The following is a 20,340-nucleotide window of genomic DNA, read 5'->3' on the forward strand; positions in this document are numbered from 1 at the left end:
AGATTTGCATAGCGAGGCCCCACCCCTCGTGGGCCCGTAGCAAATACGGAGAGTAGCCCCCAGGTCCTAGGCCCAGCCTTCCTCCCCACGGTTAAAGGCGCCGCTCCCTTTTCCGTTGGGTTTGCCTCGGCAAGCTCTCGCACCCACGGGCTGGGGGTTGAAGGGTTAACACTCTTCGCCCCCGCCCGCTGGCCGCCCCCAGAGCTGGGAGCACATTACGTCATCTTCCCAGCTGCTCCCCCGCCCAGCCTGCCCGGGAGAGCGGGTAGAATCAAACCTGGCCCCCCAACACTGGGGCCCCGAAGAGTCTGGCTCTTTCAAGTCGCTATTCCTTGCAAGCTTCTTAAAAAGGTAGAAACGGAGGCTCGGCGCGGGCCGCGAGCTGTCCCGAGTACGGAGTGCATCATACAACCTCAGCCTCTGCACCTGTCTCAACCACGCGCCCACTCCGACAGTCCTCACCCCGGGCGCCTCAGAAGGCGGCCCTGGGGAGCCCGAGACCAAAGGCCTCCTGAGGCGTGGCCCAGGCACGAGCGTTGTCACGGTGCCGCAGCCCGCTCGGAGTTCCACGGAGTCCCACTCCTTCAGGCGCCCCGTGGCCCCATCCTGCAGTTGGTCACGGTATAAACAAATGTGCAGACTAATAGGAATTTACCCTATAGAATAAAAGCATGAGTGCTCAAAGAAGTGCCCAAACATGTTAGTTCAAAGACGTTCATCACAGACCCTCTGTAACTGGGACAAATTGGGAAGCCCAATAAACCAGTGGATGAACAAATTACAGCCACACGATGGGATACCATGGCATCATCAAAGATTAGGTACATAAATGTCTATTTATTGACCAAGACTCTCACAATATATTGTTAAAAAGGAAAAGTAGCTTTCTTGTGGTCAAGAGGTGAGAGAGCACATAGGCCACGTGGAGGCAGACAGGTGGATCCAGTGTGGCCTTGGGCTGGCTAAATAACTGCTCTAAGCCTCAGTTTTGTCATCTCAAATGCAGGGGAAACAGTGCTCTCTCAGTTTTGAAGATTAAACGAGATCATTTGCACATTCATTCAACAATATTTATTGAACGTCTCTGACAGGCAAAAAGAGGCAGTTCCTGACCCTCTGAGAGCTTCCGGTAGTGAAAGAAGACATTAAACAAAAGTAAAAAGCAGACAATGGCACAAATCATCAAGGGAACGTACTGGGTGTGATGCAACAAAGGACTCTGACAATTCAGAAGAAACCTAAAATTTTGAGGAATCATGTCTCGCGTAGCCATGGGAACAGATATGGACAAAGGCCCTAAGGCAGGAGCTGCTGCTGCCAGCACACACTTGGCATAAGGCCTGACATACTGTATGTGCCCATACACAGTAGCTATTGTAACCAACAAAATAGAGATCTATGTGTTCACATTAAGAGTTAAAAGGCTGGAAAAAAAAAAAAAAGAGTTAAAAGGCTGGAAGGCCCAACAGCTGACTGTCAGTCATTGATTACAGGGTGGTTTGATTTAGGGTTAATTTTATTTCCTCCTTGGTATTTCAGCATTGTTTAAAATTACTTCTTATAATGAACATGTATAACAAGAAAAAGGTTGCCTATTTTGGGGGGAAAAAAGGACAAGAATGTTTCTTCATTGTTCACATGTAGAAGAGCTCACATGCAGACTACACCTACTAGTCTTACCCTGAGACAGAAAACCCTGCTGCTCTGCTCAGGACTAGGCATTGACTTGGGCAGTGCCACCTTTGACTAAGCCTCTTGCAGGGCTCCCCACACTGAAGGGTGACTGTCTGCTGGCCTACCATAAGTCACTTTGGTCTAGTGGTCTCCCAACCCAGAGAAGAGGGCTGCATGAACAGGGAAGTAGGCACATCCTACTCTCACTCTGCACTGTCCCAACTCTCAACTGGACCTGTCCAGAGGCTGCAGTGCCTAACAAAGTGGCCTCCAGAGGCACACATGAAGGCTCAGTAGAAACTGCCAAAGAAAGGTGGCTTTGCTGCACCCAGCCTCAGCAGAACACTGGCATTCTCCCTGTGGCCCTGGATCCCACCTAACTGAACATCTCTTCCAGTTGGCACTTTGTCCTGACTGGGAAAAGAGACTGGCTCTCGGGGCTGGAGCAGCCTTAGACAAGTCACTCCTTAGGACCTAGGTTCTCAGGGATCCCTGGGTGGCTCGGTGGTCTGGCGCCTGCCTTTGGCCTGGGGCGCGATCCTGGAGTCCCGGAATCGAGTCCCACGTCGGGCTCCCGGGGTGGAGCCTGCTTCTCCCTCCTCCTGTGTCTCTGCCTCTCTCTCTCTCTCTCTCTCTCTCTCTCTCTCTCATAAATAAATAAATAAATCTTAAAAAAAAAAAGGGACCTAGGTTCTCCACTTGAAAAGGGAGGGAGCAGACAACCATATATCCAGAGATATACCACATACTGGGCAATTACTACAGGCCAGAGAAGTGACCTTTGCATATCCTTTTTCATTTACTACCTTTGACACCTCCCTTTTTAGGGCTTTGCTCACCATGCCCTGCCCTCCCTCCTCCCCCAGATTTAGTTGTCACCTCCTCCAGGATTAGGCAAGAACATGTACCCTACGGATTGACACAGAGATTAGGCTTGGGGATGGGAACTAGTAAGTTTGGTTTTGGAAAAACTGAAACATAAGGACTGAGGGTTATAAGGGGCAAGAGGGCAGGTGCCATCAGCTTTGGAGTCTCAGAGGATGCAACTGCTAAGAAAAAAAGCAGAGAGGAGAGATTTAGTTTAAAAAAAATGTCTTGTTTAAGAGGCAGGTGAGGAGAGAGGAATCAGGAAGAGACAGAGCAGACTCAGACTGAGGGTAGAGAACCAGGACAACATACTAGCCCAGAAGCCTGGGAGGATCATCTCAGAGAGCTTCCAACAGCATCTCCCTGGGGGCACTGACTGAGGAACCAGGGACAGCAGACAAAGATGTGGGGCTGGGATAAGGAGGAACAAGGGCTGTGGACCAGGGAGATTTTACCCCCAGGGGTCATCTAGTAATGTCCAGAGACTGCTACTAGCATCTGGTAGGCAGAAGCTAAGAATGCTAATATCCTACAACACTCAGAACAGCCATCCTCATATACACAACAAAGAATTATCTGGCCCTAAATGTAAATAAATGCCACTGTTGAAAAACCCTGCCTCTGAGGATATAGGGGAGCTCTGAGATTCTCCAGGGGTGCCTCAGATTGGACTCTGAAACTCAGCAGACAGGAACAGTATCTAAGACCATGCTGAAAACACCAGTGAAGACAGTGTGGCTACTAGAACTGCCCTCATCCCCTGCCCCACTGATAACTCTAGTCCCAGCAGCCACTACCTCCACCAGCACAACTCCCATTATGGTTGGTACATCTGGTTAATGGCACTTTGCTCAGAGGACTGAATACCAGCTGCAAGGAACTACGGCCTCTATACATCCTGACAAGGAAATGGGAAGGAAGGCTCTGCCTACAGTTAAGACTTGAGGTGGAGTTCCAGGAACAATTCACCAGTGGCATCAAAGGGAAGGAGAGAGGGGGAGAGCTGAGTGGTTCTGTTTCTTTCTTTGAAGGTGTCAGATGGGGAAACTTGGGCCCATTTGAGGATGGAAAGGCTGAAGGTGTAGAAGGTAGAGCCTAGAAGGAGAGGGGAGCCAGACAGGACAGAGGTGAAGATAGGTAAGACTGACCCCTCTCTTTAACTGTACATACAGGGTGACATAAGACCCATCAGAAAAGAGCATCTGTCACTGAGAAGCCAGGCCCCAGACTCAGAGAAGCAGTTTAGGGCTGGGCAGAGGATTCAGACTAAAATTCATTTTGCCAATGAAGCCACAGCACAGGGAAGGGCTGGGTCAGGTCACTCAGCAAGTCTGAGGGGCAGAGACAAAACTCCCATCTCTCTTGGACTCTGTCAGAGGTGGGGGGGGGTGGAGGGTTCTGGGATAGTCATGTGTTTCTCCTCTTTTAAGAGACAGATATGACTTGGCAAGGTCAGAGAAACTGAACTGGAATTCCCATCGGAGTCCCTCCTTCCTCTGCCTGGGAGGAGCATGATTCAAGGGTAGCTGCCCATTCAGGGCCTAATTCCCTCTGCAGATTCCCTGCTCTATGGCCCCTGGTCTCTGCTATGGGGAACTCTCCATCTGACCAATCCAGTTTGGGGCAGCACTGCCATTGCAAAGCACAGCCTGCTGCAGAGCTACAGCCTGTCCCCTGACATCTTCTACCCACAGGCCAAGGGACTTCTAGGGTTGCCAGACACTACATGTTGACTCTACCCTGCACCTGCTCGTGAACTGTCTCCAGAGATCTGAGGACAGAGATCGTGTTGCTCACTCCTTCATGAAGGACAGTGCTGAGAAGGGAATAGGAGAGCTAAGCCAAGCCCCTGCTTCACTGCCTTGCCAGGGCCTAGGGCTCCTCGTAATGAGGTGGGAATATCCTTTAAGGTAGTCTCTACATCTTGGAGGACCCCTGGTCCCCCTACCCAGGCCCCTGCCCCACGAAAGGGTTCACAGCTCCCTGGGGCCCAAACCAGACTTGGTTAGCTCGGAGGGTTTGCTGGCTTTTATTATATCACTGCAGGGAGCTGGGACCTGTGCTGGGCAGCTTAGTGCCACAGTGGGGCCAGCAGCAGGCATGGCACTTCCACAAGTGGCTCAGAGCCTGGTTTTGCTGCCTCCTCCAGAAGGGTGGTAGCCAGCTGGCCAGCAGTCCTAACCCAAAGGGAGAGTCCAGCTGGGATCCCTTCAGATCCCCCGGCATCTTGATGTGGTTTGATTTGCAGCATGGCATCCTCTGAAGGCCCCCTTGGAACTCCCTCCAGGGAGGCCCCTGGGAGGAAATCCAGCCCTCTGTGGCCCAGTCACTTCTGTTAGGGCGCAGAGCCGGCTCCAGAGGGCTGAGGGAATGCCACCTCCTCTTTCACAAGGGCCAGCTCTCACCACCAGTCGATACCTCCACCTCTTCCTCTGGAGTGGTCTCCTCCTGGCCCCTTGAGCCCTGGGCTGCTCATGGCTATAACTCAGACTGGGATCTTGAGATCCGTGGGCCTTTTCGGATCTCTTTCCGCTTCTCCTCTTTCTTCCTGCGTTTCTCCTCCTCCCTCAGGGCTTTCTGGAAAGGGTCGGTGCTGGAAATGAACTGAGAGAAGAGCAGAGCAGTCTGGTTTAGTCTGCAGGCAGCAAAGAGTTTGCTCTGAGCTAGGCTGCTGTAGGCTTGTGGTGGTGGGAAGATTACTTAGACTCAGGCCCTGTCCTCATGGAGCCTACAGACAAAGAGATAGTTCAATAAGCTTGGGAAAAGCTGCTTAGAGCATTTTGAAAGATAACCAGGAGCTCACCAGGCAAACAGGATGAGAGAGGGGCAGGTGCTGAGGTGTGAACCTGCATGGGACATCTGAGAAACCATAAGGAGACTCCTCAAGGTGAGGCGGCTGAGTGCCCAAGATGACCATAGACCCACCCTCCTCCCCCACACCCTGAGGAGGGGAGGGCACCAGTGAGAGCAGGGACTGTGGGCATCCCGCTGCTTTCAAACAAGCTGCAGAGAAGCCCAGGCATTGGAGTACACAGAAAGCAGTGGGTCAGAGGTCAAACTGGCAGACCCTGAAAAGGAGGTGGAAAAGAAGATGGTAGTGCCCAGGCTCTCGGCTTCCATGGTACGTGGATGGTGGTCCTGGTGAGGAGACAGGAACACAGGGCGAGCCAGGGTGGGAAGAAGAGGATTTCAGTGGAGGCATTCCTCAACTGCAATCCCCAGGGCATCTGCTCTCTGCAGACTAGCTCATCTAAACCCACGGCTTTTGTTACGTGTATATTTCAGTTGCTGCTTAAATCTACATCTCCATATCTAAACGCCACTAGGATGTCCCAAATATGCCCCAGACTTGGCATGCCTCCATCTCCCCAAAACCCAATCTTTTTCCAGTCTCCCTGTCCTCAAGAACAGCAGGGCTCCATGCTGCCCCCTGTCTCCCTCCACATGGAGTCCTTGGCCAAGGCATGGCTCATTATTAACTCTAAGTCTCTCCCAAACTCATCTACTTCTCTCCGTCTCTCCTATCACTAACCCCATCACCATCTCCACTTCCCTCCCAATGACTCTCCGGGCTTCCTAAGGCTCTCTCCACCCACTCTGGTCCCTCTCTAGTCATTCTCCTCACAGCAGTTAGTTCTTTTCGAAATGCAAATCTGCGGGGATCCCTGGGTGGCTCAGCAGTTCAGCACCTGCCTTTGGCCCAGGGCGAGATCCTGGAGTCCCAGGATCGAGTCCTGCGTCGGGCTCCCGGCATGGAGCCTGCTTCTCCTTCTGCCTGTGTCTCTGCCTCTCTCTCTCTCTCTGTCTATCATGAATAAATAAAATCTTTTAAAAAAAGCAAAATGCAAATCTGACCATGTCACACTCCTGCTTAAACCCTTCCGTGACTCTGCATTACTCTCAGGATCAAGTTCCAAATGCTGCATCTGCAGGCCCATGCTGCCTACCCGTGTTCCTCCCTCACACTCCCTGCCTTGGGTTCTTGGATGCCCTGGTCGCTCCCACTTCAAGCCTCTGTACATGCTGTGGTCCTGTCCCTGCCCCTTTGCTACATTAGCTCCTGCTCAGCAGTCACCACTCTCAGGGACCTGCCCTGACTCCTGGCTGGGGCTGGCTCTTCCCTCATGATCACATGCTTTGTGCCTGTGTCCGCCCCGCCCCCCCCCCCCCAACACTCTCCAAGGACAAGAGAATCCTGTCAGGTGTTGCTCACTGCGATACCACCCCCTAGCACAGGACCTGCCTGCCTTATTTATATATTTTAAAGGTCTTGTGTATTTATTTCTTGAGAGACACACAAAGAGAGGCAGAGACACAGGCAGAGGGAGGAGATAGGCTCCATGCAGGAGCCCGATGTGGGACTCGATCCCAGAACTCTGGGATCACGTCCTGAGCTGAAGGCAGATGCTCAACCACTGAGCCACCTAGGCATCCCCTGCCTGGCATATAGATGGCACTCAGTACGTTGTTGTTGTTGTTTTTAAGATTTTGTTTATTTGAGAGAGAGAGAGAGAGCACACAAGCAGGGAGAGAGGCAGAGGCAGAGGGAGAAGCAGACTCGCCGCTGAACAGGGACCCTGATGTGGGGCTGGATCCCAGCACCCTGGGATCATGCCCTGGCGAACCAGATGCTCAACCACTGAGCCACCTGGGCATCCCAGTATGTATTTTTTAAATAAATGAATGAACCATGTTAGAATATGAAATGCAGCAATAGTACCCCAAACTCAAGTTAACTCTGCTGTGAAATATGCCCATTTATTTAGGGCAAATGTGACAAATGTTGATCAAGGTAGAAATTAAAAACAAACGAAGGTCTACCTGCGGAGCAAAGTACCTGCCACATTAGATTGAATATCTGGAAGATGGGGTGAAATCAGAGAACTGTGGCCCAGAAAGGGTAAGTGATATGCTTAAGTCATATAGCAAGTGGGAGGCACAACTGGAACTAGTCCCCAGGGCCTCCCATCTCTCTGGACAGTGTTCGCCCCTACCACACTCTGCCTCTTATCGCTATTAATTAATTCTGATCTTCTTGAGATGGGTGACGAGCTGGGAGACTCCCCAAGTCACAGAGGTGTGGCTTCTGGCTAGGGTAGAGGAAGTCAAAAGATCTGGGCCCAGCAACCCCAGAAGGCTCAGCCTCACCAGGGGAGCCCAAACCTGACTTGGTTAGAAGAGAAACACTGCCTCTCCTTTTCCCAGAACCCCTTCCCACTAGGCCTAATGCCTATTTTATTTTATTTTAAAATTTTTAAAGATTTTATTTATTTATTCATAGAGATACAGAGAGAGAGGCAGAGACACAGGCAGAGGGAGAAGCAGGCTCCATGCAGGGAGCCCAACGCGGGACTCGATTCCGGGTCTCCAGGATCACACCCAGGGCTGCAGGCGGCACTAAACCGCCACGCCACTGGGCCTGCCCTAATGCCTATTTTAAATTCCTGATGTTAGGGGTGCCTGGGTGGCTCAGTGGTTGATCATCTGCCTTTGGCTCAGGTCATGATCTCTGGGCCTGGGAATCAAGTCCCACATTGGGCTCCCCCAAGGGAGCCTGCTTCTCCCTCTGCCTATGTCTCCCCCTCTCTCTGTGTGTCTCTCATAAATAAATAAATAAAAACTTTAAAAAAAAATTCCTGATGTTAACCTCAAGTGGGCCCTTCGTGCTGCCTGGCAATCTGGGATGTCTCCTTGGTCTGCTCATTCAGCCATTCTCCTAGACACACTTTGAGCCCTCAACCCTACTCCACTCCTCCCCCACACACCATTGTAGAGGACAGAAACACTCACAAGACAACTTCCACAAGCTCCTACCTCCACATCCATCAACCCAGCTGCTTCTGTGCCCACACTGCTCTTCCAGGCACCAAATCTCCCCTGCCTTACTTGCTCAGGGATGAAGCTCCAGCAACTCTCCCGCTCCTGCACCATCCATTCTTCTTCCTTATTGTGCTATTTCCATCAACATGCAAAAATGCCTAGTCTCTCCTACCTAAAATTTCCCCTGGAATCCACACTCCTTCCAGCTATTCTCCCATAGGTCTGTTCCCCATGAAAAGAAAGCTCTTCAAAGGTAGTCTGCATTTGCTGTGCTCACTTCCTTGACTCTCATTCTCTTGAAATCTAATCTCTGTCCCCACTGCTCCACCAAAACAGCTTATATTAGGATCTCTGATAGCCAGTGTCCATATTCCTAAAGCCAGGGGCCAGTTCTCAGGCCTCACGCTCCTCGGCCTTCCAGCAGATGCTTGCTACAAGCCACTCACTCTCTCTTTGCTACACTCTCCTCACAGGGTCTCTGGGAAACAATCACCTCCTGGGTTTCTACTCTCACACTGTCATTCTAGGACTTCTTTGCTGGTTCCTCCCCAGCCTCCAGAGGGCTGAGGTCTGGGATGTGCCTGCAGATAGAGGTGGGAGTTCATTCTAATGACGGGTACCTAAGAAGGAGGAGAGGACATCCCAGAACACTCCCTAGCATGGAGAGTACATGAGGGGAGCTGAGTAAACCTGAACTGCTGCTGGTAGGACAGGTCCCTACTGAATGCTAAACAGTGAGTAAAATCTTGAGAATGTCCCCAGCCAACAAGAAGTAAGGCAAGCGGGATCCCTGGGTGGCGCAGCGGTTTGGCGCCTGCCTTTGGCCCAGGGCGCGATCCTGGAGACCCAAGATCGAATCCCACATCGGGCTCCCGGTGCATGGAGCCTGCTTCTCCCTCTGCCTGTGTCTCTGCCTCTCTCTCTCTCTCTCTCTCTCTCTCTCTCTCTGTGTGTGTGACTATCATAAATAAATAAATAAAAAAAAAATTAAAAAAAAAAAAAAAAAAAAGAAGTAAGGCAAGCATGTTACTGCTATGGTTATTTCCAAGCAGAGCACACTGGGACAGAGCCAAACTAAATCTATCCTATACCCATTCTCTCTGGTGCATGCTCTCACCCTCCTCCTGTGTCAGAGGCATTCCTGATCTACAGGGCAAGGAGAGCCAGTGTCGCAGCAATAAAGCATCCCTGTGGGTGCCCCTCACTGAAAAAGGCAATTGGCCATGGCCTTGAATGTCCCTGCATATTCTTGCTGGATATGCTCTGACTGCTCTTACACTGGCCATTTATCAGGGTTGCAATGGAAGCAAGCAACCTCGAGGGATGTTACATGACAGGGTGACAGCAACCCTAGTAGGAAAACCCACATCTCACATTCTACTGCCTGAAGCAAAGCCTCTGGTTCAAAGGGGGCCTTGATTCAGAGGTTCCACTAAATACTGATGCCTGATCCACTAATTGTTCACCTAAATTAAGAGCTAATGGCACTGTCCAGAAGAGTTAGCCAGTCTGACTGCTATCCTTTGAAAGGCCTGCTTCTAAAGTTGGATCTTGGCTGGTATCTGGAAACTTGGATTTTGGGAGGGCTCTCACCACCTTAAGTGATGAGTGACTCACTGAGCCCAAACTTTGCCAACAATGTGGTTTATGCTGAACACGTGCTTTTCCCCTGGTTGTCTGGAATTCTGGTATGCACTGGGCCGTAGGCGCTTAAGTGACCAGCTCCTGATAAAAACCCTAGGCACCGAGTCTTTAATGAACCTCCCTGACAGACAGCTTCTCACATGTCACATCTTGTTGCTGAGGGAATGAAGTTATATCCTGAAGAACTCTATTGGGAGAGGACTCTTGGAGGCTTGTGCCTGGTTTCCCTCAAAATTCACCCTATGAGCCTTTTCCCTCTCCTGATTTTGCATTGTATCCTAAATTACAGCCATGAGCAGAACTATACACTCAGTCCTCATTAAACCTGGGGGTGCTCTTGGGAACCCTAGACACTCTTGTCTATTGGCAACAGCAGCCCCAGTGACAATGCTGGAAGACTGACTGCAACAAGGCCAGTCAGATAATGATCAGAATTAGAAGCCACCAGCCTTGCCTAGATAATATTCCTAATATCACGCACATCATATTTCTACTGACTGTCATTATGCTAATGGCCTGCCACTGAGAAGACTATGGATGGGCAGATCAAAGACAACCATTCCTCTTTGAGGCCACAAACTATGAAAACAAATAGTGGTTGATAATTTAATAATCCAGATCACTTGTTTAGATGCCTGTCATAAGGCCCATTCCCTGATGAGACCAACCAGAATCAAAACACTGATCAAGACTATAATGCCCAGTTAACTAGCATTGCCACCTAAATGCATCATTGTACTAGACTGGCAACATACCTTCCACCAGGGACAGGAGCAAAGCAGAGGACTCTGTATTTCTGACTTGACCACCTAGAGTCCCTGGTTGGAATGGTATGACATGAGATCGTTAGGATAATGACCACTTGGTTGGGTATGCTCCCTCTAGTTCCCCTACAGTGGCCCATGTGGCCCATGATGGATCAGGCCCATGCAGAGAAGCAAGGCCTGATCTCCCCAGAAAATATGTGTCTTTGAATGTTTTGTAAAAATGCTCTTGTCCCATTCATATCTGACCCTTCTGGAGGAAAGAAAGTCCAGGTGAGAGTAGGGGACGATTAGAGAAAAAGTGGAATTATGGGTACTGGGATGTGGCACACTGATTCTGTAGCAATAATCTTAGCATCTGGGGAAGGAACAATTAATCCTCTTGGTCTCTTAGATCTAGCCCTGCCATTTGGCAAATAATTCTAGAGTCTGCCCAAGCCAAGTGGCAGCTGCAGCTGACTATCTGATCAGCTGTTGGGTATGTTACTCTCACTCAACCTTGTGATAGGAAAACTCTTATGGATATGGTCAGTAGTGAACTATTTTAATGTGCCCAATGCCATCAAAAGCAGTTCCTAAAATGACCCTGTGCAGACATAGATAGCAGTACAGCCTGTTTTAATCTGATAGATAAAAATCCATCTGCTTCTCCTGATGCCTGAGTGCCCTTCCATTATGCCAAGTAGGGCAACTGAGGCTGCAACTCCATAGTGATATTGCCCTCAGGGCTCAGGTCAATAATATAATGATGACTCAAATCAAGTAGTAGCATGTGGGAAGCAGTGGGCCATGAAATGCCTCTTTACTGGGGTGCCTGGTGGCTCAGTTGATTAAGCATCAGACTCTTGATTTCGGCTCAGGTCATGATCTCTCAAACCCAGGGGTATGAAATGGAGCCCCGATGTCAGGCTCCATGCCGGGCACGGAGCCGGCTTAAGATTCTCTTGCTCTCTCTCTCTCCCTCTGCCCTCCCACCCTGTCCACTAACACATGAATGTGCATACTCTCTCTCTAAATAAAAAAAAAAAAAAGAAAAAGAAATGTCCTTTTGCTGGGGATAAGGGCTACTTTGGGTCCATTTATTGCTCCCTGTAACTACTGACAATGACATCAAAGATGTGTGGATGGTAACGAGTAACTGACTGGCCTTAGAGCACATTCTGATTGTCTAACTTAAGACCCACTGGCCCACCCACGACTTATCACAGCTAGCTGAATCTGCAACACTAGAGGGTTGAGCTCAACACTGCAGGCTGGCTTCATTTTGTTGCTCAGAGTCCTATGATGGAAGCTTTAATCTAATGGCAGTATGAAACAAACTGAACATATTTGGTCCTAGCCTCTACCTATCAGATCATTGAGATTGAATATCACATTCATATGGAAATTTAAGTTAAGCTAAGAGGGCTGGGGAGGGGGTGTGGGGAGGGATGGGGGACACTGTGGGGGAGGCAATCAACCAGAGCCCTGAACATCCCTCCATGTTCTCACTGGGTACACCAAGAAAGAAAAGCCCCGATCACTCTGTATCTGGGCCATTTGTCAGGACAGCTTGCAGAAAACTGGGAAGGATGACATGACAATTGCCCCCCTAAGTGTAGGTTTGCTTCTATTCACTATAAAGGCTATAAATATTTCAAGCTTGGTATTTTTCAGATTCACACAAACCCACTGCATGCATAGCATCTGCATGGGTGACTTGGGGAACAAGGGGAACCCATATGACCAGGCCAACAGTCTGGATACTGCTTTTGCTATAATAAACTCTGATGTCTCTGACCTCTCAGCATCCATAGAACTGTAGCAGGCTAAAACCCTAGGTCCCTCGAAGACCCTGACACATCTCCCTACACCAGAGTTGAGAGCCTGTGATTTGACAAGTCCAGTCCTCCAGCCTTTCCTGCCCCTGCTACTTGATTCCCTTCTCCCCTCTACTGTATGTGTCCCCATCTGTCATCCTACCCTGCAGTCTTCAGCACTCAGAGCCCACCTCTGGATGAAAGCATATGCAGGAATGTGAGACAGAGGCCTGGCTGAGTGCTCAGAAGCTCAAGGGCAGAGAAGCATGGCCTGATCTCCCCAGCATCCACTTGATGTTGGATGCCTATTATACATCGGGATGGGTGTGTTTGCAGCCTCTGACTGCCTCCCCTACAGCTGGGGTCCATATACCATGAAAAGACAGCGAGCCTAGGGATCCCTGGGTGGCGCAGCGGTTTAGCACCTGCCTTTGGCCCAGGGCGCGATCCTGGAAACCCGGGATCGAATCCCACGTCGGGCTCCCGGTGCATGGAGCCTGCTTCTCCCTCTGCCTATGTCTCTGCCTCTCTCTCTCTCTCTGTGTGTGACTATCATAAATTAAAAAAAAAAAAAAAAAAAAAAAAAGTCCCCCCCCAAAAAAAGACAGCGAGCCTGAAACAAAGACAGGGCTTACTCAAAGGCACCAATGAGCAAGTGATGGAATATGGATCCAACCCCAAGTATGTCTGGCTCCAAGTTGAAAGTCCTCATGCTCCAGCCCCTATATGACCTGGCTTCCCATGACCTGGCAGAGGCAGACCACACATGGTCATAGGCCCCAACAGCTTACCTCTGGGCGGTCTACTTTAAATGGGTTCTGGAAGTCAGAGTCTTTCTCACTGATCCCCAGCTCCTGGGCCATCTATGGATGAAGAAAAATTAGTCATCCTCTGCCTTCTCCTGACTCCTTACCCACAGCCACTCCCTCCATGGTGGGACCCAGGCCCAACACTTAGGCAGATGTGAAAAAGGTGATGACCCCTAGGGACCCAGGTCAGCAGAGAACTTCCTGAGATAGCATCTCAAGGCGCCCCGAGGCTTATCACAGAAAGCACAACCAAGGGCTGACATTCAGGCCCAAATGAAGGCAGATTCAAGGTTCACAGTACACCACCAGGCAGAGGGCTCCTGAACCTCCTCTGCCCTAGTCCTTACCAGGCTAAGGATGGGCGAGTGGGGCCCCTGGTCAAACACGCCCGACTGGTTGCAGAAGCTGATGCCCCAGCGGATAAGGAGGTTCCAGTTGGAATTGTGGTCAAAGTAGTGGTGCACAATCCTCGGGAAGCGCAGCACCACATCACCGAAGAAGGCTGTGTTCTCCACTACTTGGGAGAAAGCTGGCAAGAGGATCCTGATGAGTGGCCTGGGCAGATGCCCTTCTGTTGCCCATCTGGCCAGCCCCAGCCACCCTACAGAGAGTAGAAGCCCACTAAGCCTACTAATCAGACAAGGGAACTGTGCCCACTATCCACAGGTGCTGACCACGTGTATAGTGTATGCTAATAGCTGTAGGTCCACCAGATCAATGAATCCTCAAAGCCACCTTGAGGGAGATAAGGCTGCTGTTCCCATTTTACAGACAGAAAATGAGGCTCAGATGGCTGGTGAGTGGCAAATCTGGGCTGCAAACCCAGGTCTGACTCCAAAGGCCATGCTCTTCCCCCGTATCTCATTTGTTGTGGGGACCAGAGAGATGGGTGCCATTCTGCACATGAAGACACATGCGTCACATGAGGCTTGGCTGGATCTTATTTCCCCAACTTGGCCTTTAAATATCCAGAGCCAGGCCCCACAGTTAACACAACTGTAGTATGTGTGAGGGGTCATGACTATTAGGACAACCAGGGAACACATTAGGGTTTTGGCGGTTTTTTAAATCTCTTTCCAGTTTTATTTTATTTTAAAGATTTTATTTATTTGAGAGAGAGAGAGAGCACGTGGGCACGCAAGCAGGGCAGTGTCAGAGAGAAAGGAGAAGCAGACTTCCCACTGAGAAGGGAGCCCAATGTGGGGCTAGATTTCAGGACCCTAGTATCATAACCTGAGCCAAAGGCAAATGCTTAACCAACTGAGCCACCCAGGCACCTCCCGATTTTATTGTTTTAACTACTTAAGTTCTTATATTAGGGGATCCCTGGGTGGCTAGGTGGTTCAGCACCTGCCTTTGGCCCAGGGCATGATCCTGGAGTCCCGGGATCGAGTTCCGTGTCGGGCTCCGGGCATGGAGCCTACTTCTCCCTCTGCCTGTGTCTCTGCCTCTCTCTCTCTCTCTCTCTCATGAATAAATAAAACCTTTTAAAAAAAAAAAAACCTTATATTAAAATAATTTTAGGCTTCCATCATATATTATAAAATTCCTTCACTTGGCTTTCCCTAATGTCTTCATCTAATATAACTATTGTACAACTATCCAAACAAGGAAATTAACATCGATATTAATTATTAGACCTTATCTGAATTTCACCAATTTTCCCATTAATGTCCTTCTCATCAACAGATCAGTTCAGACTAAGTTAGTATGTCCATCATGGCAGCAGGTTCCCCCACAACCTAGGCTATTATGAACTATAACTACATTCCCAGCCCTGCTATAAGTCCCTGTTTGAGCCACCACTGCAGATAAGGCCCAGGCAGCCCTCACCAGCACTGGCCAGGCCACACAGAGAGATAAGTAGATGCCAGATTGGGTCCAAGACAAGTGGAGTGGGAACCTCTGGGCTTCAGAACAATCTTGAACCTCAAAGAACTTAGGAGTTAGCTTGGTTTACAGGTTTGCAAGAGCAAACTACTCGTCCTCTTTTATCTAGAAAATGGAGGCAATGGTGCCTTCCTCTGAGAGCGGAGATTTGAGGTGATGTTTGTAAAGTCCCCACCATTTGACATTTAAGTGCTATTTCCATCTTCTCCCAGACAGTATAATCTAACCAGTTTTACTGTTAGAATATAACCACTTAATGGGGGAAGGGGGGGAATTACCACAGGAGAACAATTCTTGGAAGAGGAGATAAGAGGACACAGAACATTATCTTATCTGTTCTTCCCAGTGTCTCAAAAAGGATTTAAGGGAATTGGGGCTTTAAAACAGTAGTAAAGAGCACTCTTAACTGCCCCCACTGGCCAGTCTCTTCAACAGAACTGCTTTTTCTCCTATAAATAGGAACAACCCTTGCCTTCTCTACAAGGGTCAGGATGGTAGAAAAGGCAAGAATCCCTGAGGTAGGGTCATGGGCAAAGGCTTCTCTGTTTCTCATGCCCCAAGCACAGTACAGGACAAAGGAATATACCCATATCAGGGGCCCAGAAAACTGGCTCTGAAGCCTAGAAATGCCTGGAGAAATATGGGACAAGGTGTTGTAAGAGGATACTTCCAGAGAAAAAAAGAGTGAGAAGAATAGGAGGGAAGGAGCAGCTGTAGAAGATTAAGGTAGTGGGGAGGAGGAAAGGGTGGGATTGGGAAGACCATACCATCCTTCAGTTTCTCGTCCTGGGGGAAGGGCCCATCTGGGAGCACATCTGCAGCAATGAGCACTGTCCGTGAGTCCTCCAGCACCTGAGGGAACCCCACCCAGGCTGAGCGGCTTTGCAGAACCCTTCACAGATGGCCCTATTTATTTAAACCCTATTTCAAATCTTGTGCATATAGTTCCCCCTCATTGAACACCATCCCCTTAGGGAACTCCTACCCATCATCAGTGCCCAGAACAAAGACTAGGCCTGCCATGAGCTACCCTGTGCCCACACGCACCTTAAAGAGCCCCTACGCACCTTAAAGAGCCCCTTGAGCATGACATCAAGAATCTTGTACTGCTGGTGAACATCGTTTAGCTGTGCCAGGTTTTTCAGTGCCAACAGCTGTTCTCGTCGTTTCACCTCAAACATCTTCTTGTCTGAACAGCATTAAGTTAAGGGGCTTACACCCATACTCCTGCCTGGATAATCCACTGGTCCCAGTCCAGAGGGCCCATTCCCGACCAGCAAGTATCTGCAAGGGCCATAGATGCCCATAGCTGAGACACTCCCCCTCCTCCCACCTCCAGGGAAGAAACAAACTGAGAGGCATGGATATCCTGCAATGTATCGTTTGTCCATTTCACACAAGATTCTATATCCAACACCCTGAACACATCCCTTAGGAAGTGGCTCCTGTCCTCCCCTCCCATGGTCTTCCTGCCACCTCTTACAACCATTCACTATTCCCAGAACCTCCACTTCTCTGCTTATAATGTACACTTTGCCTGGGATGCCACCACCCCTTCTCCATGAGTTTCTGTTCTTTTGAGACCCAGTTCCAAAGCCAAAGCACCGTGTATCTACATGCCTCTCCTCCCCGTCCATGGTTCATTAGTGCTGATTACAGAGTCCAGCGTGGGGCCTGTCAATTCCTCAAAGACAGGGACTGACTGGTCCTGACTCTTCTCTGTGTCCCCAAAGCCTGGCCAAAGTAGGGAGCCTAGTATACCAGGGCCTGAATCTTACCCACAACATGCAAAACACATGCACAATCCTCAGAGCCCCTGTGGGGGTTGCCTTGCCTTCTCGATTTAACATATGGGGAACCTGAGGATCAGAAGAGAATTGACTTGATCAAAGTTTGGTTAGAGAACCTCACTTTTTCTCCCCTGTCCCCTTAGGCTGGGTCTGCTCCAACCCTAGAATCCAAGAGGTTGTGGGTACAGAAAGACTGTTTATAGATCTCCTCAGAAACAGCTCATTAACCCCCCTGCCATCCCAAAGGATACAGATTTCCAGGCTAGGGTCCAGGGAGGTTTTCAGGGCGCCTGTGACTCCTGTCCCAGACAATAGCAGGATGAAGGAGAAGGCCAGGAACTGAAGAAGATCCATAGGTAAGATCCTAGAGCTAGGTAAGTAACCCAGAGAGAGGTGAGATCCAGAGCTTGGTTATATAAAACACAGAGTGCAAGTGAATGGCAACTTCCTGACATAACATGGCCTCCAAATACCACAAATTCAGTTTTGGGAAGCCCTGGAGCACCAGTCTCAACCCAGGGCCTGTGACCAACAGACACACAAACACTGTGGGATGGTAGAAAGGATGAAACAGATAATATTGGTAGTTTAGGGATGGTTAAGGCACAGGAGTCAGTGTCTAGAACTGTGGGCTGGAGCTCTGGCTCTGCCTCTGACTGTGGGCCCTCAGGCAAATTGCTCAGCCTCTCTGAGCCTCAGCTTTTCCACCTGTAAAACAGAGATAAGAAAGTCATCTCCTTGCTGTAGGGAGAAAGGACTGGGTGAGTATTAGCCTGGGGAAAGAGGGGCTGGTCATTATTTCCTTTCAACACATCCCATGCTGGATCCCAAGAAAGTATCTGGTTAAGGAAGCCCAGGCAGTCAGGGGACATATGAAACTTGCAGTTTCCCTCCCTCTCTGACTTCTACCATCAGAACAAAAGAAATGAGGCACCTGCTTGGCTCACTCAGTGGAGCATGCATCTCTTGATCTTGAGGTTGTAAGTTCGAGCCCCACACTGGGTGTAGAGGTTATTTAAAAATAAAATCTTTAAGAAAAAAAGAACAGAAGGGATGTAGGGCAGGAAAGGAGGCAACACAGGCTTAGGTAAGAAGGCTGCCACTCATTCACTATGGAACCACGGGCACCACAACACCTGTTCCTACTGGAGCACCATTCCCTAATTATTTTCTGAGTACCACATTCATTTAGAGCTGGGAATACAGCAGTGTCTAATACAAACAAAATCACTGCATTCGTGGTACTTTTGTCTGTAGTAGGGGAAACAATCAATAAACTTGTAAAATAAGCAGAGAAGGATGAGGGAGTTGGTGGGATGCAATATGAAACCGTGGTCAGAGGAGGCCTCCCACTGAGATGAGAGCGCACAATTTTACCAATGTGGAAACCCAGGCACAAAAAAAGTGAGGTGACTGCCCAAAGAACTCAGCTATCCGCAGGCTAAACCAAGATTCTAAATGAGCACAGGCTACCTCAAAGCTGCCACTGTTCTACCAGGACACCTGCTCCAGGGAAAGATGCTGTTATTGACAGAGCCTGCAGAGATCATTCAGAGAACCGCCTCGGAGCCATCCTACAAAGAGGAGACAACTGAGGCCTTAAAAATGGGAAGGAGTAGCCCAAGTGCACCCAGGACCACCTGCCTTCCACGTGAAGCTCTAAACTCAGGGAACCAGACCTGGGCTATGGCAGAAGTTGAAGCCTGGGGGTATTAGACAGCCGGTAATGACTGAAAGGGAAAAGAAGTTGGGAAGGAAAACCGAAAAAGCGGACTCCGTGGAGGCGGATTCTGCTTTTTCTAGTTACTCCCGCTCGCCCTGCCTCTCAATCCCGCCCCGTGCGCCCCCAGCGCTCCTCCTGGCTGGGTGCTGGGTACGCTACTCCGAACACATTCTGTGAGGGTGGATATGGCGACGGTGGGATCTGAGCCGGCCACGCGGGCTCGCGGACCCGGCTTGCTGCCCCGAGCCCTTTGGGTCTCCCCAGGGGAGAGAACGAGTCCTTCCAACAAGAAGTGTTCGGAGCCGCGAGTCTCATCCCCTAACCCAGCAGCAGGTTCAGGGCCCCTGGTTCCTGCCTCCCCACCCCCCACCGGGAGCCCGCCCTCCCCCGACCCCTGCCCCCACCTACCTGGCCGGGCGCTGCGGGCAGGGGCGCGCGGGCAGGACTTCGGCGAGCCGCCCCGCTCCACGACCCGCCGGGCGAGTAGCAAAGGCGCGGGTCCTCACACTAGGCGCCAGCGGTAGCGCAGGAACCTCCGAGCGCCGCTGCCGGCCAATGAGCGCCGGCCGCGACCGCCGCCCCGCTGACCTCACTTCCGGCCCCGCCCCCCGCGGCCCGAGCGCCGTGAAGGGGAGTCGTGTCCCGCCCACCCCGTGCCGGGCGCTCGCGCTGGTCGCCCCGTCTCCTTCAGGTTGGAGGAAGTGAAGTCTGCGTGGGGTCTGGGCCCAACTCAGGGGGCGCGTCAGCGGACTGGGGCCCTGACCGAAACTTTCCATCAGCTGACAGTGTTAAACCGAAGTTGACCGGATCGGTTCGGTGGGTCACGACTCGCTGTTGTTTTTCTAAGAACCCTGCAGTGCGAAGTTGGCGCCTCTGCTCCAGTCCCACCAGCTTCTAAACCCAGTCTCGGGGGCCTCCCTATCCGTTCATTAGGCCGGAGTTCAGTTTTGTGCAGAGTCGGTACAGCCAGACCCCAGGAGTAAGGGTGGGCTGCCCAGTTCCCGGCACCCAGAGCGGGTGGGGGTGGGGGACCGGGAAGCAGAGGCGCGGTGGGCTGAGCTGGGAGCAGGAAGCAGGCGCAGGTGTGGAGAGCTGACAGTAAAAGAACCGCACACGTGGACATAGAAATACAAGCGCTGGGGAGAGCCCAGGGAAACACGAGGGGCCTGCTTCAGCCAGGGAACAGTGGGGCTCGGCTAGCGAGGCAGATTTGCCCTGCTCAGCCTCCTTACCTGGGCATTGCACCTCTCTCCACCTTCACATGAGGTGAGGCAGCAGGTAGAGTACCTCTAGGGCACTTGGATCGCACGGGTAGCAAACACTTGGCCTTTCTGCGCACTTCTAGCCCCGTGGATGGCCGGACGGGTATTTACTGAGTACAGCTGAGGCAACTGGCTGGTGCTCCTTACATGTTACCAGGACACATTCCTTTCTGAAGCAATCCACTATCTGGCAGAGTTACCAGCTCCAGGGAGTCCAGAGAAGTTGAGACTGATTTACAGAGCCAACAGAGACATGCGAGTGTATCATTTTATTTCCTGATTCCATGTCAACAGTGGA

The 20,340-nt window shown here is 50.7% G+C and overlaps 1 protein-coding gene across 4 annotated transcripts; it reads right to left on the reverse strand.

Moving 5' to 3' along the window:
• Positions 1-1,056: 1,056 nt before the first annotated feature.
• Positions 1,057-20,111, reverse strand: CCDC134 (coiled-coil domain containing 134). Of its 4 annotated transcripts, XM_055328368.1 has the most exons (8): positions 19,189-19,264; positions 17,992-18,085; positions 17,309-17,427; positions 16,335-16,456; positions 16,035-16,119; positions 13,725-13,978; positions 13,360-13,431; positions 1,057-5,145 (listed from the first exon to the last, which is right to left on the reverse strand). In XM_055328368.1, exons 2-8 carry the CDS (start codon positions 18,018-18,020, stop codon positions 5,020-5,022), a joined length of 807 nt encoding a protein of 268 aa, XP_055184343.1. In that variant the 5' UTR covers positions 18,021-18,085; positions 19,189-19,264; the 3' UTR covers positions 1,057-5,019. The 4 variants fall into 4 exon arrangements, with proteins under 4 accessions (XP_055184343.1, XP_055184344.1, XP_055184341.1 ...); XM_055328369.1 differs by lacking the exons at positions 17,992-18,085; positions 19,189-19,264 and adding an exon at positions 20,013-20,111; XM_055328366.1 differs by lacking the exon at positions 17,992-18,085 and having other exon boundaries at positions 19,189-19,363.
• Positions 20,112-20,340: the final 229 nt, after the last annotated feature.

Source organism: Nyctereutes procyonoides, unplaced genomic scaffold, assembly GCF_905146905.1.
Source record: "Nyctereutes procyonoides isolate TBG_1078 unplaced genomic scaffold, NYPRO_anot_genome, whole genome shotgun sequence".
In the NCBI taxonomy this organism is placed as follows: domain Eukaryota; kingdom Metazoa; phylum Chordata; class Mammalia; order Carnivora; family Canidae; genus Nyctereutes; species Nyctereutes procyonoides.

What these genes read in the sequence shown, in the direction of transcription:
- CCDC134 (XM_055328368.1), bottom strand. Translation starts at nt 18,020, where the DNA reads ATGCATGCTCCACTGAGTGAGCCAAGCAG. An exon ending in GGACCCTAGCCTGGAAATCT is followed by an intron (nt 16,457 to 17,308) that starts GTATCCTTTGGG and finishes AATGCTGTTCAG; the next exon opens with ACAAGAAGATGTTTGAGGTG. An exon ending in TGCTCAAGGGGCTCTTTAAG is followed by an intron (nt 16,120 to 16,334) that starts GTGCGTAGGGGC and finishes GGGTTCCCTCAG; the next exon opens with GTGCTGGAGGACTCACGGAC.